The 17,747-nt window shown below is 40.8% G+C and overlaps 1 protein-coding gene across 1 annotated transcript; it reads right to left on the bottom strand.

Annotated features, from left to right (window-relative positions):
- Positions 1-3,256: 3,256 nt before the first annotated feature.
- On the bottom strand, positions 3,257-16,942 carry kansl2 (KAT8 regulatory NSL complex subunit 2). The gene is made up of 9 exons (XM_034087304.2): positions 16,833-16,942; positions 15,476-15,734; positions 11,390-11,562; positions 7,791-7,905; positions 7,040-7,203; positions 6,755-6,918; positions 5,389-5,485; positions 4,519-4,772; positions 3,257-3,596 (listed from the first exon to the last, which is right to left on the bottom strand). Exons 2-9 carry the CDS (start codon positions 15,724-15,726, stop codon positions 3,372-3,374), a joined length of 1,443 nt encoding a protein of 480 aa, XP_033943195.1. The 5' UTR covers positions 15,727-15,734; positions 16,833-16,942; the 3' UTR covers positions 3,257-3,371.
- Positions 16,943-17,747: the final 805 nt, after the last annotated feature.

Raw genomic sequence — 17,747 nt, 5'->3', positions numbered from 1 at the left:
TCCTGCCTCGGCTTCAGTGTTTTGGGTTGAGGAAAAGTGATGTCATTGCATGAAATTGCATTACCCGCCCCATTTTTTTCAGAGGCTGTCCCCATGCTGCCAAACATAACTTTAACATTATACTTTAAAGAAGCTGCTGGGTTTTTAGTGCCTTCAAGTGTTCTGTGCTTGCTTTAAATAGGCCTACTATCTGGAGATCATGAGGTTCAACAAATGCACCATAAACGTTTTGTGGAAAGAATAACCATTTATTTCAACAGACTGATGGGTACAATTTAAAGGCAATTTAAGTTATTTTGATTGTGTTTTTTATATTTACATTGTTTAAGGCGGTTTTATTATGCATTACAGTTTGTTTATTTTTAACAAACAAACTGATTTGGTCCAATTGTATGACATTATAACCCAGAAAAATCTAACTAAATGCAACCGAACAGAAGAAAAATAAATGAATTTCTAATAATAATAATATATTGAAAACAGGCTGTAATTGTTCTCTAACCTCATCATCAGCGTTTGTGGAAGTGAAATTGTTCTTTAAAGAGACGCTGCATCAGATGGAGCTTCGGCTGCAGTACATAGAAGTGAATAATCTGCAGTGTCTTCCTCTTCTTCCCCTCCAGGTGGAAAAACAGGAAGTTAGGACTGTGGTTTTGACTGTAATTTTCAACCAAAGAATGCTTTGATTATTTGTGTTCATGTCATAGTTTAAGTTCCTACATATTTGTGTCAACATACAGAGCAAAGATGTGGAGACATTGACGTGCTTCTGTGGGTTGTTTTGCAAAGTGTTGTTTCAAGTCTTGTTTGTTCAGGCAAAATGCACTTTTTGATGTCTTTTATACATAAATATGTGTACCCGGTGCATGGACGCAGGAAGGGGGGGTGCTGAGGGGGCTGCAGCACCCCCATCTGCGGCGCACCTACAGTGTAAACGCGTCACAGTTTCTCCGCTGCGAGGCTCCACTAGCATGATAGGTGCACTTTAAAGCAGAAGATGGTTGAGAGAAACAGTGAAATCTTTTGTGAAATTAGTTTTCATCTGGAGTTGATTCCACTAGTGGCCAATATGAAGTTATTCAAGACTAAAGGTGCATTTCCATCCTCTTGGTCCTTTGTGCATTTTCAGATTGCACATACAAACACCTGGAAAATGTGCACTGTGTTCCTAAACGGCAGATTAAAAGCCGTAGACATTTAAAATGGGAGAAAATGTGCTAATATTCAGTAGGCTGTGCTAAAAAATATAACCATTTTAACCTATATTGAAAAAAGGAACTGTAATGTAGTCTTTGCCAACTTTATATGATAGAGCTCCCTATTTAATTTATAACATCGTCTGATTTTCTTAACATTAGTTTATTTATTAACGTGTCAAACACATAGGAAATCAAATTAAACAAAAGAGCCTCAGTCTGACTTTACCAGCAGCTACCTTAAACCTCTAAGCATTAGTATATTATAGTTCCCTCTTTCGCCAGGTAATGAACAGAAGATATATGAAATTATATGCTGTATCATGTTATTTTTGGGCAATAGCATAGGTCTCAGATATATACAAACATGTCTATGAAGTGTTTTGCTCAAAATACCAAACAGATCACCCATTCCAGCCATGCCTCATATCCCTCTATTTCACTTCCCGTTTCAAAAGTGCTGATTCTGGGTATAAAGCTTTAAGATTAAAATAGGAGGGGGCTGAGCTCATGCTGGACCCGGCAGCTACTGTCTAAACTAAATGCTGCCGTGATGAAACGCCATATCATGGATTATTTCTGAAACAGTCTGGAGCTCAAAGGCTTTCTCTCTTGCCGGTTATACCACAAGGTGAGTTCCTTTTTATTTCCTGCTTCTTCACACACATGCTCTCCAGTACAGGTTAGCTCTGAGTGTTAGCAATGCTAATGTAAACACAGACATTGCGTATTGTTTCTGATAGCAACGTTTCTTATGGCGTGTTTCCACTGCAGGCCTCGCTCGGTTTGGTTAGGCCTTATTAGGCCCGGCTCACTTCAATGCTGTGCTTCTATTACAGTTTAGGAACTGGGGTAGTTACTATAGTAACGCAGTGTAGGCGGAGCCGTGACGTCATCTTCAATGTGCGCCCCAGAAAAACAACACAGCCGTTAGCTCTTAGCACTCAGAGCTCACAGCTCCTCATATCTGTTCAGAAACTAGACAAAAGTTAAACAAGTACAAACCACAGACTGTCTGTCATGGCGAATACAGTCGCTGGTTTATTTATGTCTGTATAGGCCGTTGTTGTGAGTGTGGACGGTCGGAGCATATATAACGTTAGCTTAGCCAAGCTCCATTTAGAAAGAACGCATTTTAAAAGGGTTTTTCGCGTGCCGTCTGTCTGCAGACTTGTCAAAGCATTAATTCATGGTTTTTACTAACCGGCATCAGTATGTTGTTACTTCGGCATCATTTTTGAAACGTGTATTACAATTAAATCACGGTCAAATATGTTCATCTTGGTGTAGTTGTAGCCCCCTTGCCAGCGATTCTCTAGTTTAGTATACTCAGCCTGGTTGTTCCTGGCCCTAGAGCCATGATTTTATGGGGCCAGAAAAACTGTGAATTAGGACCCGCTAGCCGGTACTAGGCCAAGTGGAAACGCAACCAAAAACGGGCCCCGCACGCTTAAAGCGAGCTACCCGCTGCAGTGGAAACGCGCCACTATAGGGCCTCCGGTGTAAAGCAAGAATACATTTCCGATATTACTTCATATCGGACGCAAATCTGGATCAGCTCCGTTTTTAGAGATTTGGGTACGGAGGAAAAGAGAGGGTTTTATTTTCTGACGCTGCGTGAGTTCCCTGACACACACACACATGTATAAAAGACATCAAAAAGAAATGTCACAGTACTGATTCTGTGAAAAAATATATTACAAAAATGTTTTGATGATAATGTGCGAGTTAATGCATCTTTAAAGTTAATCTTCAGTTTCCTGGATGGGCTCGAATGGAGTGACATTAACACAGATGGATTTTTGTTCCTAATTTAGTTTGTAAGAAATCAACTTAATTGGATGCAGATTTCTAAAGCGTCGTTTACTCCGATAAATCAGATTGTGTTCTCCATCACCAACAATACAAGCAGTTAGGAAATAAACTCGAGTATGATCAGGAGGAATCATTGTAATAAATTAAACCGTTTGAATGTAAATATTGAGATTAAAGCATTTTGTTTTTTGCTTCCCCACCCCTCCAATTATATCGCAGCACCATGATTCACAAACCGACACGCCTTAAAATGGATCTTGTATTGACAGATTGTGGCATTTTTATTAGACCCACACAATTATACAGATTGTTGTCATCTCAGTGTATGGGTGCCATCTTTAAAAGAGAGTTTTGTGATATTCAAGATGCCCCTGATCGAGAGTTAACCTGCTCATGCATGATGGCAGCCATGTCTCTCTCTGAGAGCTCGTGTCCCGAGGCGTCTAGGTCCAGGTCTCCTCCCATCAGGATGTCCATGGGGGCCTCAGCGATGGCTCTGATGGTGTGGTCCTCCAGGGCCAGGGCTGTGTCAAACTGTAGGGGGGAGGGCGGACCCTGCATCCCGTCCCCTTCCACATCCAGGTCCTGTGTAACAGGAGGAAATCTAAATCTCAACGCAAAACTTGTGGGGGCCATTTTAAATGGTATGTTTGTTTCCTTTTACACCTCATACCACCAGGCAGTGTTATTTATGTAAATGCAGATTTGGTTAGGAAATCAGCTTCAGGTGCAACTGCTGCCAGGAAGCCACATTTAGAGTTTATGCTTTACATAGAACATTGCACAATACTAACAGCCGATGGTGAGCTGTGTAGTCAATCTGAACTTTTGATCATCAGCTTTTTTGCATTCACAAGATCACATCTGAATCTCTCAGCAGCATTTCCCCAAGGGCTTGTTTAGAGTTACAAATACTCACTACAGCGTCTACTTAAGACGCCCGCCATAACATTATGTGGGTGCTTTCACGTCTGTAGTTTGGTGCATTTTCCAGAGGATGGAGACAATAAAAGGGATTATAATGTTTGCCTTTTATGGTTCTGGCGCTCGCACACAGACCCCGAGAGACCGACTTCACTACTGATAATGGGCATACATCTCAATCTTGTAATTCACAATCATTGGAAAGAAACAACGATATTAATCCCATTTCAAATGTCAATAATATATATCGACCATCACAAAGCGATCTGAGATCCTCTGTTTCCAATAGTGGCCTGGGGCTGGTTTTTTCTTCCAAAGGCAAATAAGGAACAAAATGTTAGCATTTACTTTTTTTTATATCAGCTTTAAATGCATGATAAGGGGAAAAACTAACCCTGGAATTAATCTTACCTCCTCAAAGTAATGTTATATCATTTTAACTGCACCTAAAGAAGCTACAGTGGTTGTAAAAGCACCCCAAAACTGCAGGAATCATTTCCATTGATAAGTTTGGAACATGATATTCTTAATAAAATGAATATGTGCTATAGGACAGTGGTAGGAGATCATCACTTCTACGTACATCACTGAACTCTAGGGGCATGCTCTCTGTGGGCTGCAGCTCTGCTGCACTCAGGTACATGTCTCTGCTTGCGGTGGTGATGGGCTCCTGTGGGGGGGGCTCCTGCTCAGGCTGGAACATGGGGGGCGGCAGGGTGAGGTGCAGCGGGCAGCGGGGGTCCTCAGACTGTCCCATGTGCACTGTGCGTCCACACGGGACATCTTTCAGGCCCGGACACATCTGGAAGAGCACCTGGTTGCTGTCCTGGAAGATGTCTGAGCAGCGGGGGTTAGGGACAAATCATGACAGACAGAAAAATAGTGACAACAAGAGTCAAACGGATCAAGAAACTGCCCCCCAACTTAAAACCATAAGAGTGTGACTTTTTCCTATACAAGAATAATCCTGTAATCATTTCTCAACATACGAGGCGGGTTATGGTAAATTACGAAAGGCTGAACTGTACTAATGATAGGCCGACACCACGAGTTGGTCATTATGTCTGAGCTTTGCAGGGTTTGTACAGCTCAGTGCAGCAGCAGCAGACAGTTTAATGAAAGTACTTGCAATAATATTTTTTCTTGTCGTCAGCAGATAAAGAAGTGTATACGATTTAAATCATGTTAAATAAAAAATATATTAAAAGCATTAAACTGCCCTTAATGATTTGGGGATAAGATTAAGGGATTTTGTTCCTTCCAACTGAAATGATTAGCCCCTTTGTTTCTCTGGGAGAAATCAACAGACCACAGGAAGGAGTTCATGTTGGCGCCCTTTGAAACCTGCAGCTACGGCAAGCAGCACGTCTTGATCGGGGCCGAGGTGAAGAACACTCGGGAACTTTTATATATAAAGAGATAACTCATGTGCTGAAAACATCTTTGAGGATACGTGAGACGCAGTGCCGGGTCATGGGCAGGCAGGGGTTGGTACATCGGGATCCCTCCACAAAGGAGGTGCACTTCTCATGCACCGTTCTCGAATGTGTCTACAGAGGAAAGAAGTGTTAGATAACATCCAAACAGAACCATACTAGCTATAATTATCCTTTTTAACATTCCTGGATGCCACAAAATGGAGATAAAAATCCACTCTGCTGCACACAAATATGTTGAGCAAAAATATCAAACAGTCCTGAGAGCCAACATTGACATTTTAAAAACGAGGCATGTTCTCTTTGTAGGAAAAAATAACTTCACACCAAGTCAAACATTAGAAACAACGTCTTACACTCAACATCCTGCATGTGTTGGCTCTGTGCCGCAGTGCACTGGATTGTAGGACATGAAACAGGAACCAGGTAACCCACAAAGAGAAACAGAACATCCATTCTACTGGCATCTAGACATGCAGACTTCAGAAATGTACGGCTCACTGCAGTTCAGTGGAAAATAAAAGCATTTTCTGTAGCATTCACTAAAGTCCTTCCCCATGTTGTGAGAAGGGTACAAAATAAATGTACAGCGACTACATTTCCTGACCAATCAGAAATAACAATGTCGTAGTTTTTTATTGAATAAATCTGCAAATAATATTGTATTTTTTCTACTATTGTGAAAGCCTGGCACCGTAATGTACAAGGTGTTTGACGTCTTGGATTTTGCACCGCCAGTGAAACAGACCTTTCCTAAAGTAACGCTGTGGAGCCTAAACTCAGGGTAACACTAAAGCACTTTAAACGTTGTTATTGTGTAGCCTGTGTGTTCAAAAGGAGTTGCAGGCGTTATTTATTTTGTATCTATCAAAACCCAGTTAGATAGTTTAGTCAATTTATTGAACAGGTCAGAAACCAAAAAATATAACAATATATATATATTCTCTTTTTTTCACTCATATTAATAATTATAACAAAGTACCAAAAAAAAATAATAATAACAAACCAAAAAAAAAATAAAAAATGATAATTTTCAGATAGTCTCTGTTCATGTTCAACAGGGGCAAGAAGAAGCTTACCCCCTCTAACATATATAATATAAAACATTAGGTCATCAGCGACATGTTTGTCTTGTTAATCTTTTTTTTTTTACAAAACAAGGATTTTACAGTTGAGTCTGAACGGCTCTGGAAAGACAAACTGCTCTTGGGTTTAAAACCTCAAAAACATTTCCCCTCAACGTGCACAGTGCGACGGCCACATATGTTGCAGACATGGGAATCTTGAACCAAATCTCATGGCTGGATATCACCAGAGTTTGGGAGGTATGTTAAAGGGTCGGTAAACCGACCCTTTAACATTGGGTTTAGGTGTTAAACACACCTGAAGAGCTCCTTCTGTCACCGCCTGCCTCCTCTCCCTGAGGCGCCGGTGCAGCAGGGCTTCCACGCCGTACCGACGACGGTATCGGCGCAGAGCTTTGAGCTTCTTCAGGTTCTCCCTCTCCTTCATGGACAGACCTTCAGGCCCCGTCAGCAGACTGCTCCCTGAGAGCAACACAAGCAAGTTCAGATAATGCTCAGTAAATAAACATAGAAAGGTGTGGGAGGATTTCCAACAAAGAACTGGTACGTAATCAACACGTAGTCAGATAGTAGTTGCCATTACCTAGAGTTTCATGCTCCACCTTGCGGTTGTGCAGGTATCTGCGCTTTTTCTCCTTAAGCAGGTGCTGCAGACGCTTGAACTGGTCGATGTAGAGGGACTGGAGCCGGATGAGCTTTTCTCGAGTAATAAGTGCCACTTCCTCGGCTGTGTATACACCTGCATGTCTGCGATTTCAAAAAACAAAAAAATGTATTAAGTCACCATAAAGTTCAGAAAGGAAAAGAGTTCCGTTACAGCTGTACTCATGTCTTCAAACTAGCTCCAACCAATGTGACTGGAAAATCACTGATCTTAAAGGTAGGGTAGGTAAGAATGGAGAAACCAGCTGGAGTGCTCTAGAATTTGAAAATACACAACGGGAAAAAATCTGCCCCTTCCTTCAGACTTCCTTACAGAGCCCCTCCTCCAACACATACAGACGCGCACATGACCAATGAGGGCACGAGATAAGTGTGTGCCCAGATGGAAGGCTGACAGGCAGGTAGGCCATCCAGTTACTTTAGCCGGGCCGGCTCAGATGATTGGTCGTGCTTTTTACAGCGACACGGCTTCCAGAGATGACATTTTGTATGTATTTATTGTCAAAGCATTTAATGTATTCATTGCTATCGGAATGTTAAGAGCATTCCATGGAATATAACAGAAAGTGTTTCTGAAGTGAATTACCTACCCCACCTGTAAGCACAATGAGTGGGTAATGGACCACAGAGTTCACATAACATTTTAAACAAAGGGAAAATGTTTGGCTTACTTCAGAGGATCGTCGTGATCACTGTCAACGCTGTCTGCTTCACTGTCAGGGTCTCCTCTCCACGTTTGGTCTAGTACCAAAGGACCCTGCTCCTCCTCACTCAGACTGTCCTCATCTGTCGAGAGAGAGGTTAAAATCCTCGTCAAACATCTCATCATGGAGGAGAAATGAGCACACCATACCATCAGAGCTGCATTGAATTCAATGTTCTCGTATTAAAAACATTGACCATTAAGGCGAGACACGGCAGGCAGAAACATCGTTTTTCAAGTACTGGTCAATTTTGTGCTATTTTGATTCTATAACATGTTTTCTTTCAGGCTTTTGGAAGGAAAACGTACAAAATACACATTTAAGTGTTTATTTGACTATAGTTTGTCTATTTGCGTCTGTAGGTTTCTCCTAAATTCACCAAAAGTTAGCATTCTAACTAGGGATCGACCGATATGGCTTTTTCAAGGCCGATACCGATTATTAGTAATCAAGGAGACCAATAACCGATATTTGGAACCGATATACATTTGCAGTAAAATCAGAAAATCTTGGTGTCAAAATGTAGAATAACACAAACTCCAACACAACTCAACACAACTTCTTTGAAATGCATTTAAGCCTATATTATGTTTAATGAACTTTTAAACATCTTACAACTGGTTTCCTCTCCGTGCCCTTTTCTTTAGTGCAGCCATCTGCTATGAGTTAGAGAGAGACAAGAAGTGGGGCAGCAGGCTGACATGCTTAACAATAATGCTTAATTTATTATATCAAAACAATGCCTGTCTGTCTAGCATAAAATCCCAATAAGCTGCTAGCAACTGCAAAACACTATGCTAGCTAATGTTTTGCAAACTATTAAAAGTGAGGCTATTACAGTAGACCTAACGTTAGACTAGTAGCCTCACTTCTAATATGTTGCTAAACATTTGCTAAATACATTAGCTAATGAGCTTCACATATCAACCTGAAAAACTGCGAGGCTTCACTCGCAGCCCCCCCTCCGCACCACAGTTCCGCTGTGAGACGCTGCACGCTGACTGACTTCCCGCGTCCCTGTGTAACTGGGAAGCTGATAGAATTGGATCAATAGATCGTGCTGTTTTTGCAACTTCAGCATAGGGGATTGGGATGTTTATTGAAATTCGGCTTTCAACTGATTTACCTTCGAAACACATGTATGGCTCTGCCGCTCAGCGCTGCTGCTTGCCTCTATCTGTGTCTGCGTTCTTCGCACCTGCCTGTAATCTGAGAAGGTCCCGCCTCTCTGGCTGGCTCCCGCCAAGAAAATCTTCAGTGTTGATTGACACTTCAGTAATAGCCTATCAGATAGCGCTGTGGGCGGGACATTGCTCGTGTACAGAGAGTGGTGACTGCAGACAGAGAAACGGCCGCATCAGAGCCAAAGTGTTATCGGCAATTTTATAAAAAAAAAGGCCGATACCGATAATCGGTCAAATGATGAATATCGGCCCCGATAATCGGCCTGGCCGATAATCGGTCGACCCCTAATTCTAACGTAACATAAAGTACCGCGACCACTGTGTGCACCATGTCAACAGATATCGCTGGAAAGCTCCGTTTCTCCTGCACAATCTCATCGGATCCAAATATGGGCATTTCCTTTGTATCAGCAACCAATCGTGAAAGCACAAAGGGGTCTTAAACCAAGAAACTAAATCTCATTGGCTGGTGTAAATTTCTGACAACGTGATTCGTTCAGATGCGTCACGTGGTGTGCTAACACACTTCCTGGTTAGCATTCCGCTAGAAATTGAAATCTCAAAATGGCAAAAGACTGGCGAAAAAAACGTTCACAGAGAAGACGACAACAATTGTCACTTGCACGAAGCAAGGTTATACAAAAACCAAATGACCTCGAACATGAAATACCTTCACGGAGTGCGTCGATGCGCAAGCTGTCATCCAGAGAACAGGAGGTTTAGCTAGCGCCTCACTGCAATCTTTAAAGGTCGTTTTCTCAAAATTAGTTTTTTCTCCTACTCTGAGTTCGAAATGTCAACTTCAGTAGCACGTAGAGACACCAAACCTTCCAGTTATATTCCTATCAATATTATGAAGGCTTTTACAGAAGGGTTTGTTCATATATAATTCATAGCCTGAATTATACAACATTGTATACCTAAAAACATGGCGAAAATTGATATTTTAGGGCTGTTGACAGTATTTTCTGATTTATGGAGTGATAAAAAGAGATATCCAATATCCCTTCTGTAAAAGCCTTAGATACCAATATGACTACAAAATGAAACAAGAATTTTTAACCTGGCTTTATCCAAAGTTCAGATTTCGATTCCTGAAATGTGTTAAAATATGTGCATATTTAAATGAGATAATGGTTATTTGCATATTGAAACATGCTATTTCAGAAAACTTGTAATACAAAAGACAATTGCCTTATTGTAAGTAATTAACTGGAGAAATGTCTAGCTGATACCTTTAAGTTAAAAAAAAATTCCCTATTCACCTGGTGTGTCTCGCCTTAAATCAATTTACATTTTCTCCAAAACTGGTACAAGTTAAAAAGGACATTCTTGTTTGCATAACCTTGTTCCTTTGTGGGCTATTTTGGACGCGTAGATGTTACAAACTACAGGCATTATCTTTTACTCACACTAAGAACTTCCAAAACCAACACCATTATGCGTGTGGCTTTAGTGCCTACCGCAGATGCAACTGTGTGCATGATTAACAGATTAGATACGGGCCAGTTTTCCTGTGCATGCAACATAAAACCATCATGCACGTGGTGATTTAAAAGAGGTAGTGTGGAGAAGAAATGTGCAACATGTGCAGGATTTACAATTTTAAAAAGAACAAGATAGCATGATGTGCATGTATAAATATGAGTCAAACTGATCAAGAAACAGCCTCATAACTTAAAACCATAAGAGTGAGTTTTTCCTATACAAGAATAATTCTGTAATCATTTCTCAACATACGAGGCGGGTTATGGTAAATCACAAAAGGCTGAACTGTACTAATGATATTCCCGAGTAGCTGACACCACGAGTTGGTCATTATGTCTGAGCTTTGCTACTTTGCAGGGTTTTTACAGCTCACAGTGCAGCAGACAGTTTAATGCAATAATATTTGTTCTTGTCGTCAGCCGATAAAGAAAAGTATACGATTTAAATCATGTTAAATAAAAAATATATAAAAAGCATTAAACTGCCCTTAATGATTTGGGGTTAAGTTATGGGATTTTGTTCCTTCCAACTGAAATGATTAGCCCCTTTGTTTCTCTGGGAGAAATCAACAGACCACAGGAAGGAGTTCATGTTGGCGCCCTTTGAAACCTGCAGCTACGGCAAGCAGCACGTCTTGATCGGGGCCGAGGTGAATTAACAATATTTACATATGAATGCTGAGTGCTGTGGTGATTTAAAATAGGTAGTGTGGAGAAGACATGTGCAGGATTTACAATTTCAAAAACAACTGGATGTAATGTGCATGTATAAATATGACTGTTTCAAAATAAACAAAAAAATTGGAATATGACACTAATGAACAGTCAGTGTCTCTTTACAAAGTGCTGATGCAAGTCATTGCAGATGGGATAAACCTCTGTCCAGATCATTTACCTAGAATCCGGCTAGCTTCAGAGCGGCCCCCGTCAGCGCTGTGAGTCTCTGCACGGTTGTATCCACTGAGCTGAGACAACAGAGACTCTGGGGAAGGACCAGAAGACGCCTTTCTCATCTGAGCTCGAAGGGCCATGGCGTTCCTGCGAGCATGCTCTGCGCAGAATGTCACTCTAAAGAACACAGAAGAAATACAGTCAATGGAAAAGAGAGATTTGACCAAGCAGCTTGGATTTGTTAACCTGTTAAAGGTGGGGTAGGTAAGTTTCAGAAACCGGCTCGATACACTTTTTGTTATATTCCATGGAATGCTCTTAACATCCCGATAGCAATGAATATCTGAAGTGCTTTGACAAAAAAATCCATAAAAAGATGTCATCTGTAGAAGCCGTAATACTGTAAAAAGTACAACCAATCCGTTTAGCCGGGCCCTGCCTGTCAGTCTTCTATCGGGGCACAAACTTCTCTTGTGCCCTCATTGGTCATGTGTTCGTGTGTGTTGGAGGGGCTCTATAAGAAAGTGGCAGCTTTTCTCCGGTTGTGTATTTTCAAATTCTAGCGATCTCGAGCCAGTTTCTCAAACTTAACTACCCCACCTTTAAGCCCCGAGCCTGTTTTTCATGTCTCAGGCTCGAAAATGACATTCCCAGAACAAATGACCATATCTTCCCTTCTAAAAAGGGTTAAATTAATAATCTTTTTTCTCAAAGCAAGGTTACACCTGTGAGTTGGATGTAGAAGTGTCAGAATCAATATAGATGTTTTTATTTTAAAGTAAATTCAGATTGAAAAAATTACTTCTAGTGAAAACCACCCTTGAATGATGGGATGGTAGACTAAAAGCTTTAGGAATCCAAACTACAACATATAATAAGTACCCTGTATCAAGATTGATGCAAAACATGTGAAATTTGACTTTTTTTAGAGAGATTTTGCAAAAAAACACTTCTGGGGTCATTTGGGTGGATTTGACCCATCTCTGGCCCCCCTTGCTCGATTTTGCTGATTGACATCTCTTTCTAACCGTCAGAGCCAATGGAATTGAGGGGAACTCCCACATACTCCTTATTTGGTAATGTGTGTGTGTGTGTGTGTGTGTGTGTGTGTGTGTGTGTGTGTGTGTGTGTGTGTGTGTGTGTGTGTGTGTGTGTGTGTGTGTGTGTGTGTGTGTGTGTGAGACTGACGCATAGCCAAAACCAGAAGCTGCGATAACTGGTGGCTACCATTAGCAGCTAACTTTTACTCTCCGATTTTTACATAAAATGGAATTATGGATTATAAATTAAAAAAAAATATTCCACAGAAACATTATCAACCTATCGATTAACCGATTCAGCCGCATTTCTCGTTTTAATGCCATTGAACAAGTCTTTTGATCAGATTGACAGCTACGGTGAGACGATCTCCCGTAAAAGCTACGTAAAGGTACGTGTTGTGATGTCTGAGTTTGCTTCCCCTGTCGCGAGTTCGGATTACTCAGTGATGATATACCTAAATAATCTGTGGAACCTCAGCTTTAATCGGATATTTGTTTTTCACTCGGCTCCTCCCGTTTTCCAGTACTGTGGTATTAGTGGTTTAGGAAGAGGGGAGTTCTTCACCAATCCAGCGCTCCCTAACTCATGCCTGGCTGTGACGTAAATGGTGTGCGGCCGTGAAGCCAGGACAGTAAACAAACATGTCGTCGGCAGTATGGGACTATTTCAAAGTTTCAGAGTTAGATAGTTCGCTTGCTATTTGTCTTAACAAATGCAATGCAGAAGTTCCACGAGGAGGGCAACGAGCTATAATACTTCCAGCCTGATGAGTCACCTGAAACATCGCCATCGCTACGATGGTGTGTTAAAGCGTACGAAGACGCCTGCGCTGCTAAACTAGCGGCGAATCCAAAGCCAGCTGCAAAGGCACCGGGGCTTTTACCCATCGACGAGGCTTTTGAAAAAGGCAAGAAGTTTATTTGGGAAAATAAATATGGTCACTTTGAGTCAAAACTGTTCTTGGCTTTGTTTTGTTAATAGTAGTAATGCTCATGTCATTTGCTCACTACTAGTCTTTTTTTTACCACCAGGTGTGAAAAAACTACAGGTACATTTAATATATATATATTCAGGGTTTCCCACACAGACTATACTTGGGCGGGCCGCCCAGGTATATTAACGGCCGCTCAAGTATAATTTGCGACCCATTTAGGTATTTTTTTTTGTATTATTTTTTTTTGTATTCGTCCGTGACCACGACGCCATCTGCGATCGATTAACTTGTGGACAATGATCCCTCGCTCCCTTGCACTGATCTCGCCTCCTTCTGGCCTGTTAAGTGGCCTGCCTCACACAGGGTGACTGGCTGTCCACATGATGTGGCCTGCCGGCATGGCCACTGTCCTACAAATCATAAATCCAAGCCCTTGATTGGTCTGTGTGTCATTCAAGCTCGGGATAAGCTCAGCTCAGGTTAGGTAAAGGACTCTCTGAGTGTTTAGATAGTTAACTTAGTCTAAGTTCTCAGTGGGTCTCAAACGGTGTGGTCACCATTTATGTAAACACATATTTCCATTTGAGAGGGTAGTGATTGGTCTAATGGATAGTGAGGTGGGCTGAAGATCGGAAGGCTGTGGGTTCAAATCCCGCCAGGAACACCACCACTAGTGTGCCTTTGAGTAAGGCACTTAGCCCTTAGTTACTCCAGGGAGAATGTCCCTGTAATCGGTCATTATAAGTCGCTTTGGATAAAAGCGTCAGCTAAATGAAATGTAATGTGATTATTAAAATATGCATAAATAAATAAATAAAAAGTTAACTGGGTGAAAAAAGGTAAGATACACTTTTAAAACTTGTTGAGAGAAAACTAGTCTTTGCTGCTGCCTCAAAGAGGAGCAGGGGGGAGAGGAAGGAGACAGGAGAGGCTGATTCAGGAGCACAGACACACTCACAACTATAAATGAACCAAAAATAAATTAATAAACAAGTTTCAGTGTTTTTTTCATATTGGAAATGGCATGTTATTGGTTATGGCCATGATTTTACAATTATTGAAATGTATACAGTTCTGTTTAATTTCCATAGATCTAGTCTCTTTATTTTCCCCTCAAAATGCACCAGATTGATGCATTTAACTCCAAAATAAAAAATAATATCTTACCGGGAGGCATGCCCCGGGACCCCTTAGAGGATTTGAGGTCGACCCCCACTAAAAATCACATGGATAGGTTCCTAAATACATTTATAAATACATTTATTTTTTAAAATAGTAATCCATTTCCATATGTTCATGTGTGAGTAGTAGATTTAAACTATAGGGTTATCATTATGGGCCCTGCCTGTACCTGTTCGCTCTGCCATCGCGTGACGGGTCTGCTAACAAGCGACCAAGCTGCGACCAAGCTACCACCACCACCACCCCCCCCCCAAGTATATTTCAGATATGTGGGAAACACTGGCAGTTAATGGACCAGCACCAGAGGTGTTCCCATACACAGGCGTTGGAGCTGTTCTTCATGAAATCCCAGAAGGATGAAGTGCTCTGACAAACAGTGCCATCTTTGCGCAAAATGATTATACAGGAATGAAAAGTCAATAAATAAACATGTTGTTAAAACTTTTTTTTTTCTTTTTTCGGGCACCCCCCCCCCGCCTGCCCAAGTATATTTCAGATCTGTGGGAAACACTGATATTACATTATTATCAGTATTGGTCTTGAGAAGCAGGAAGTTATCGGTATCGGTTTAAAAAAACCAATATCGTGCATCCCTAGTAATAAGGGTATCTTTTATCTTGAGTTCTGTGCCAAAGTGCGTTAGCATTTTTCGCTCAGGGGTAATTTAGATGCTTCTAATGAGACTTGTGTTTTGTGTCGTCAGTTAGCTGAGATTATTCCCGTTAATCTGGTATAAATTAATAGGTTCTTAAATATTAAGATCCCCTGAGACTGTCGTGAAAAAAAAAAAGTACCCGCCAAGGGGGACCTTGGGGCTTAACAGGTTAATGTGTGTTCGTGTCTTCCATAGTAAGAGTTCTAGTTGATAATAAAGCTGAGGTTCTACTTTTTCTGACTTGTTAAAAGCAGAAGAATTGTAGGTTGTCCACACACCCGTCTTTCCTCTCGACTTTTGGTGCAGCGTTGGGGCAGCGCTTGCCGTTCTTTGCAGAGACATAGCTGCACTGCTTGTACGGAGAGTTCTTATCCTCCAGGATGTGTTTGACGCAGAAGTCCAGGCCCTCCAGGCGAGGCTGAGAGCATGGTCGCTGTGTGAAGGAGCAGGCCTGGGGCTCCTGGGGACGAGGAGTCTGGGTCACCCGGTTCCGACTTGAAGGTAACACGTGGATTCGTATCCTATTCATTACAAAGTCTGGGGGAATAAAAGGAAAATAAGGTTAAAACAACGAGGCGTTTAATTTTAGTGGGTAACACCATCTTTTCTTGGACTTCTCTATTGTGAAGATTTCCTGTTCAGGGAGTTGTAATATCAGTAAACCCATACTTTAAATAACCAGATATTTTCTGACATTTAATAGAAGACAAATATTAAGATACAAAAATGGAGACTAGAACTGGCAAACTACTAGATATTAGTTAAGTGGCCGACACATTTAATTAAACAAGTATTTATTTATTTTTTAGAATCAAAAATCTTTTGACAGCTGCTGCCATTCCCACAATAAAAAAACAGAAATGTGAGAATGTCTCATTCTGTGTGTGCCTAGTGTTGAAAAGGTGCTATATAAATAAACATGCCTTGCCTTTAATAAAATGGAGGCTTGGGGTACACTATTGTCACTAATTGCCAATAAAACTGACTAGACTAAATGAGTGTGTGCAAAAAAAAAAAGTGTCTTTCATGCCCACATTTCCCTTAAGTCACAAATTGGGGGGAGAGCTAACAGATGTTGAAAGTAAACCAATTAAGAAACGCAGATGGCTAACATAACTACATAAACACAATATCAAAAGCAGTGGTAAGAATACCTGGTCCAATTACAATATTATTGTTAACGTTAGAGAAGGCGTTGGCAGGTCAGGTGGCTTGTCAGAGACGACTATGATTAACGTGTGTTAACTTGCTATAGGTTAATATTGTTTATTTACATACAAAACTTCCATACATCGCAAAAAAGTAAATACGTAAAATAAATTATAAACAATTATTTTTAGCTAATATTACAAATGTAGCATAAGTACATTTCTCTGTCTTTGAGAATTCTAAGCAGGCGCCACAGCAGCGTTCAGCCCGCCTCTATTTACTGCGTCACTCTGCCCTCTTTCAGTTATGGCGTCGCCATCTTTGTTAGCAGTTGCTAATATTAGCCAACCGCCGTTTCTCACAATTTGTGGCCAATAAGTGAGTTTTACTGACCGATAGTAATACACGGTCGTTCTCTTCACATTGTACACAATGCTCTTTACAAGAATATGCAACCATCTGCATTTTTTGCTCAGAATGGCTTACCTTCTTCACGACGGTCCTACAGGATTTAGCTTCCGTGGCACACTACGTCGGTTTGTCCAACTGCCACACAACAGCCTCTGCAGAATCTTCACAGATCCCGCCCACCGAGAGCTCTGATTTGTCGAAGCTCAGGGCATTTCATTGGTCAATTAATCAGCCAACGCAAGTGGCATCAGCTGCAATCATTTTACACCCACAGTCCTGCAGAAGTGAAGTTTTATGAAACACGTAACGAAGCGGGAGTTTTCTTAAAATATTTATTGTCTTTTTATTTGAGAATAAAGCAACCACATTATATAAAAAAGAAAAGGGTTCACATATAACGTTTTAACAGAAAACTAAAATTCCAAAACGTTTCATTTCCAGACCTGAGTGTCACTTAAACACCAAGACGTGAAAAATAACAAAACATTAAACTCATTGGAGCTATGTGACTTTGCATTGTTAGGTTGCATGAGTGTCTTTCATTTGTTTCACATTCAGGTTTTATTGAAATGTGTCCTTTTTTATGACTTTCCTCAAAGCATAACGTTGAAACCTAAATTTGAAGATGTGTTGGGATCAAATAAAAATACTTTCAGAGGGCAATATATTTAAGGTCTTCTAATCTAATAGTCCAACTGTTATACATGTAACACTTTGTCAATTGCATTGTAGGCAAACCTACTGATAAATATTCAGTGCATTTACTGTTTCCCTTTTACAAGAGTTGAAAAACCAATAAAACCTCTGCTGCCTGAGCGAAGGGCTGTACCATATTAAACTTATATTTCATACAATGAAGGGCACACACATATTTTACAATTGTATGGCTGATGATTTGTTGTACTGCATTACTGTAGACTGCCTAAAACAAATGAATTGTGGATTACAAACTGTTAAAAATAGCAGGTAAAGAGCAGTAATACTATACAA

This window comes from Pseudochaenichthys georgianus, chromosome 7, assembly GCF_902827115.2.
Source record: "Pseudochaenichthys georgianus chromosome 7, fPseGeo1.2, whole genome shotgun sequence".
Taxonomy (NCBI): domain Eukaryota; kingdom Metazoa; phylum Chordata; class Actinopteri; order Perciformes; family Channichthyidae; genus Pseudochaenichthys; species Pseudochaenichthys georgianus.
The sequence above is the reverse complement of the archived record's forward strand: the minus strand, read 5'-3'. Positions and strand labels throughout refer to the sequence as shown.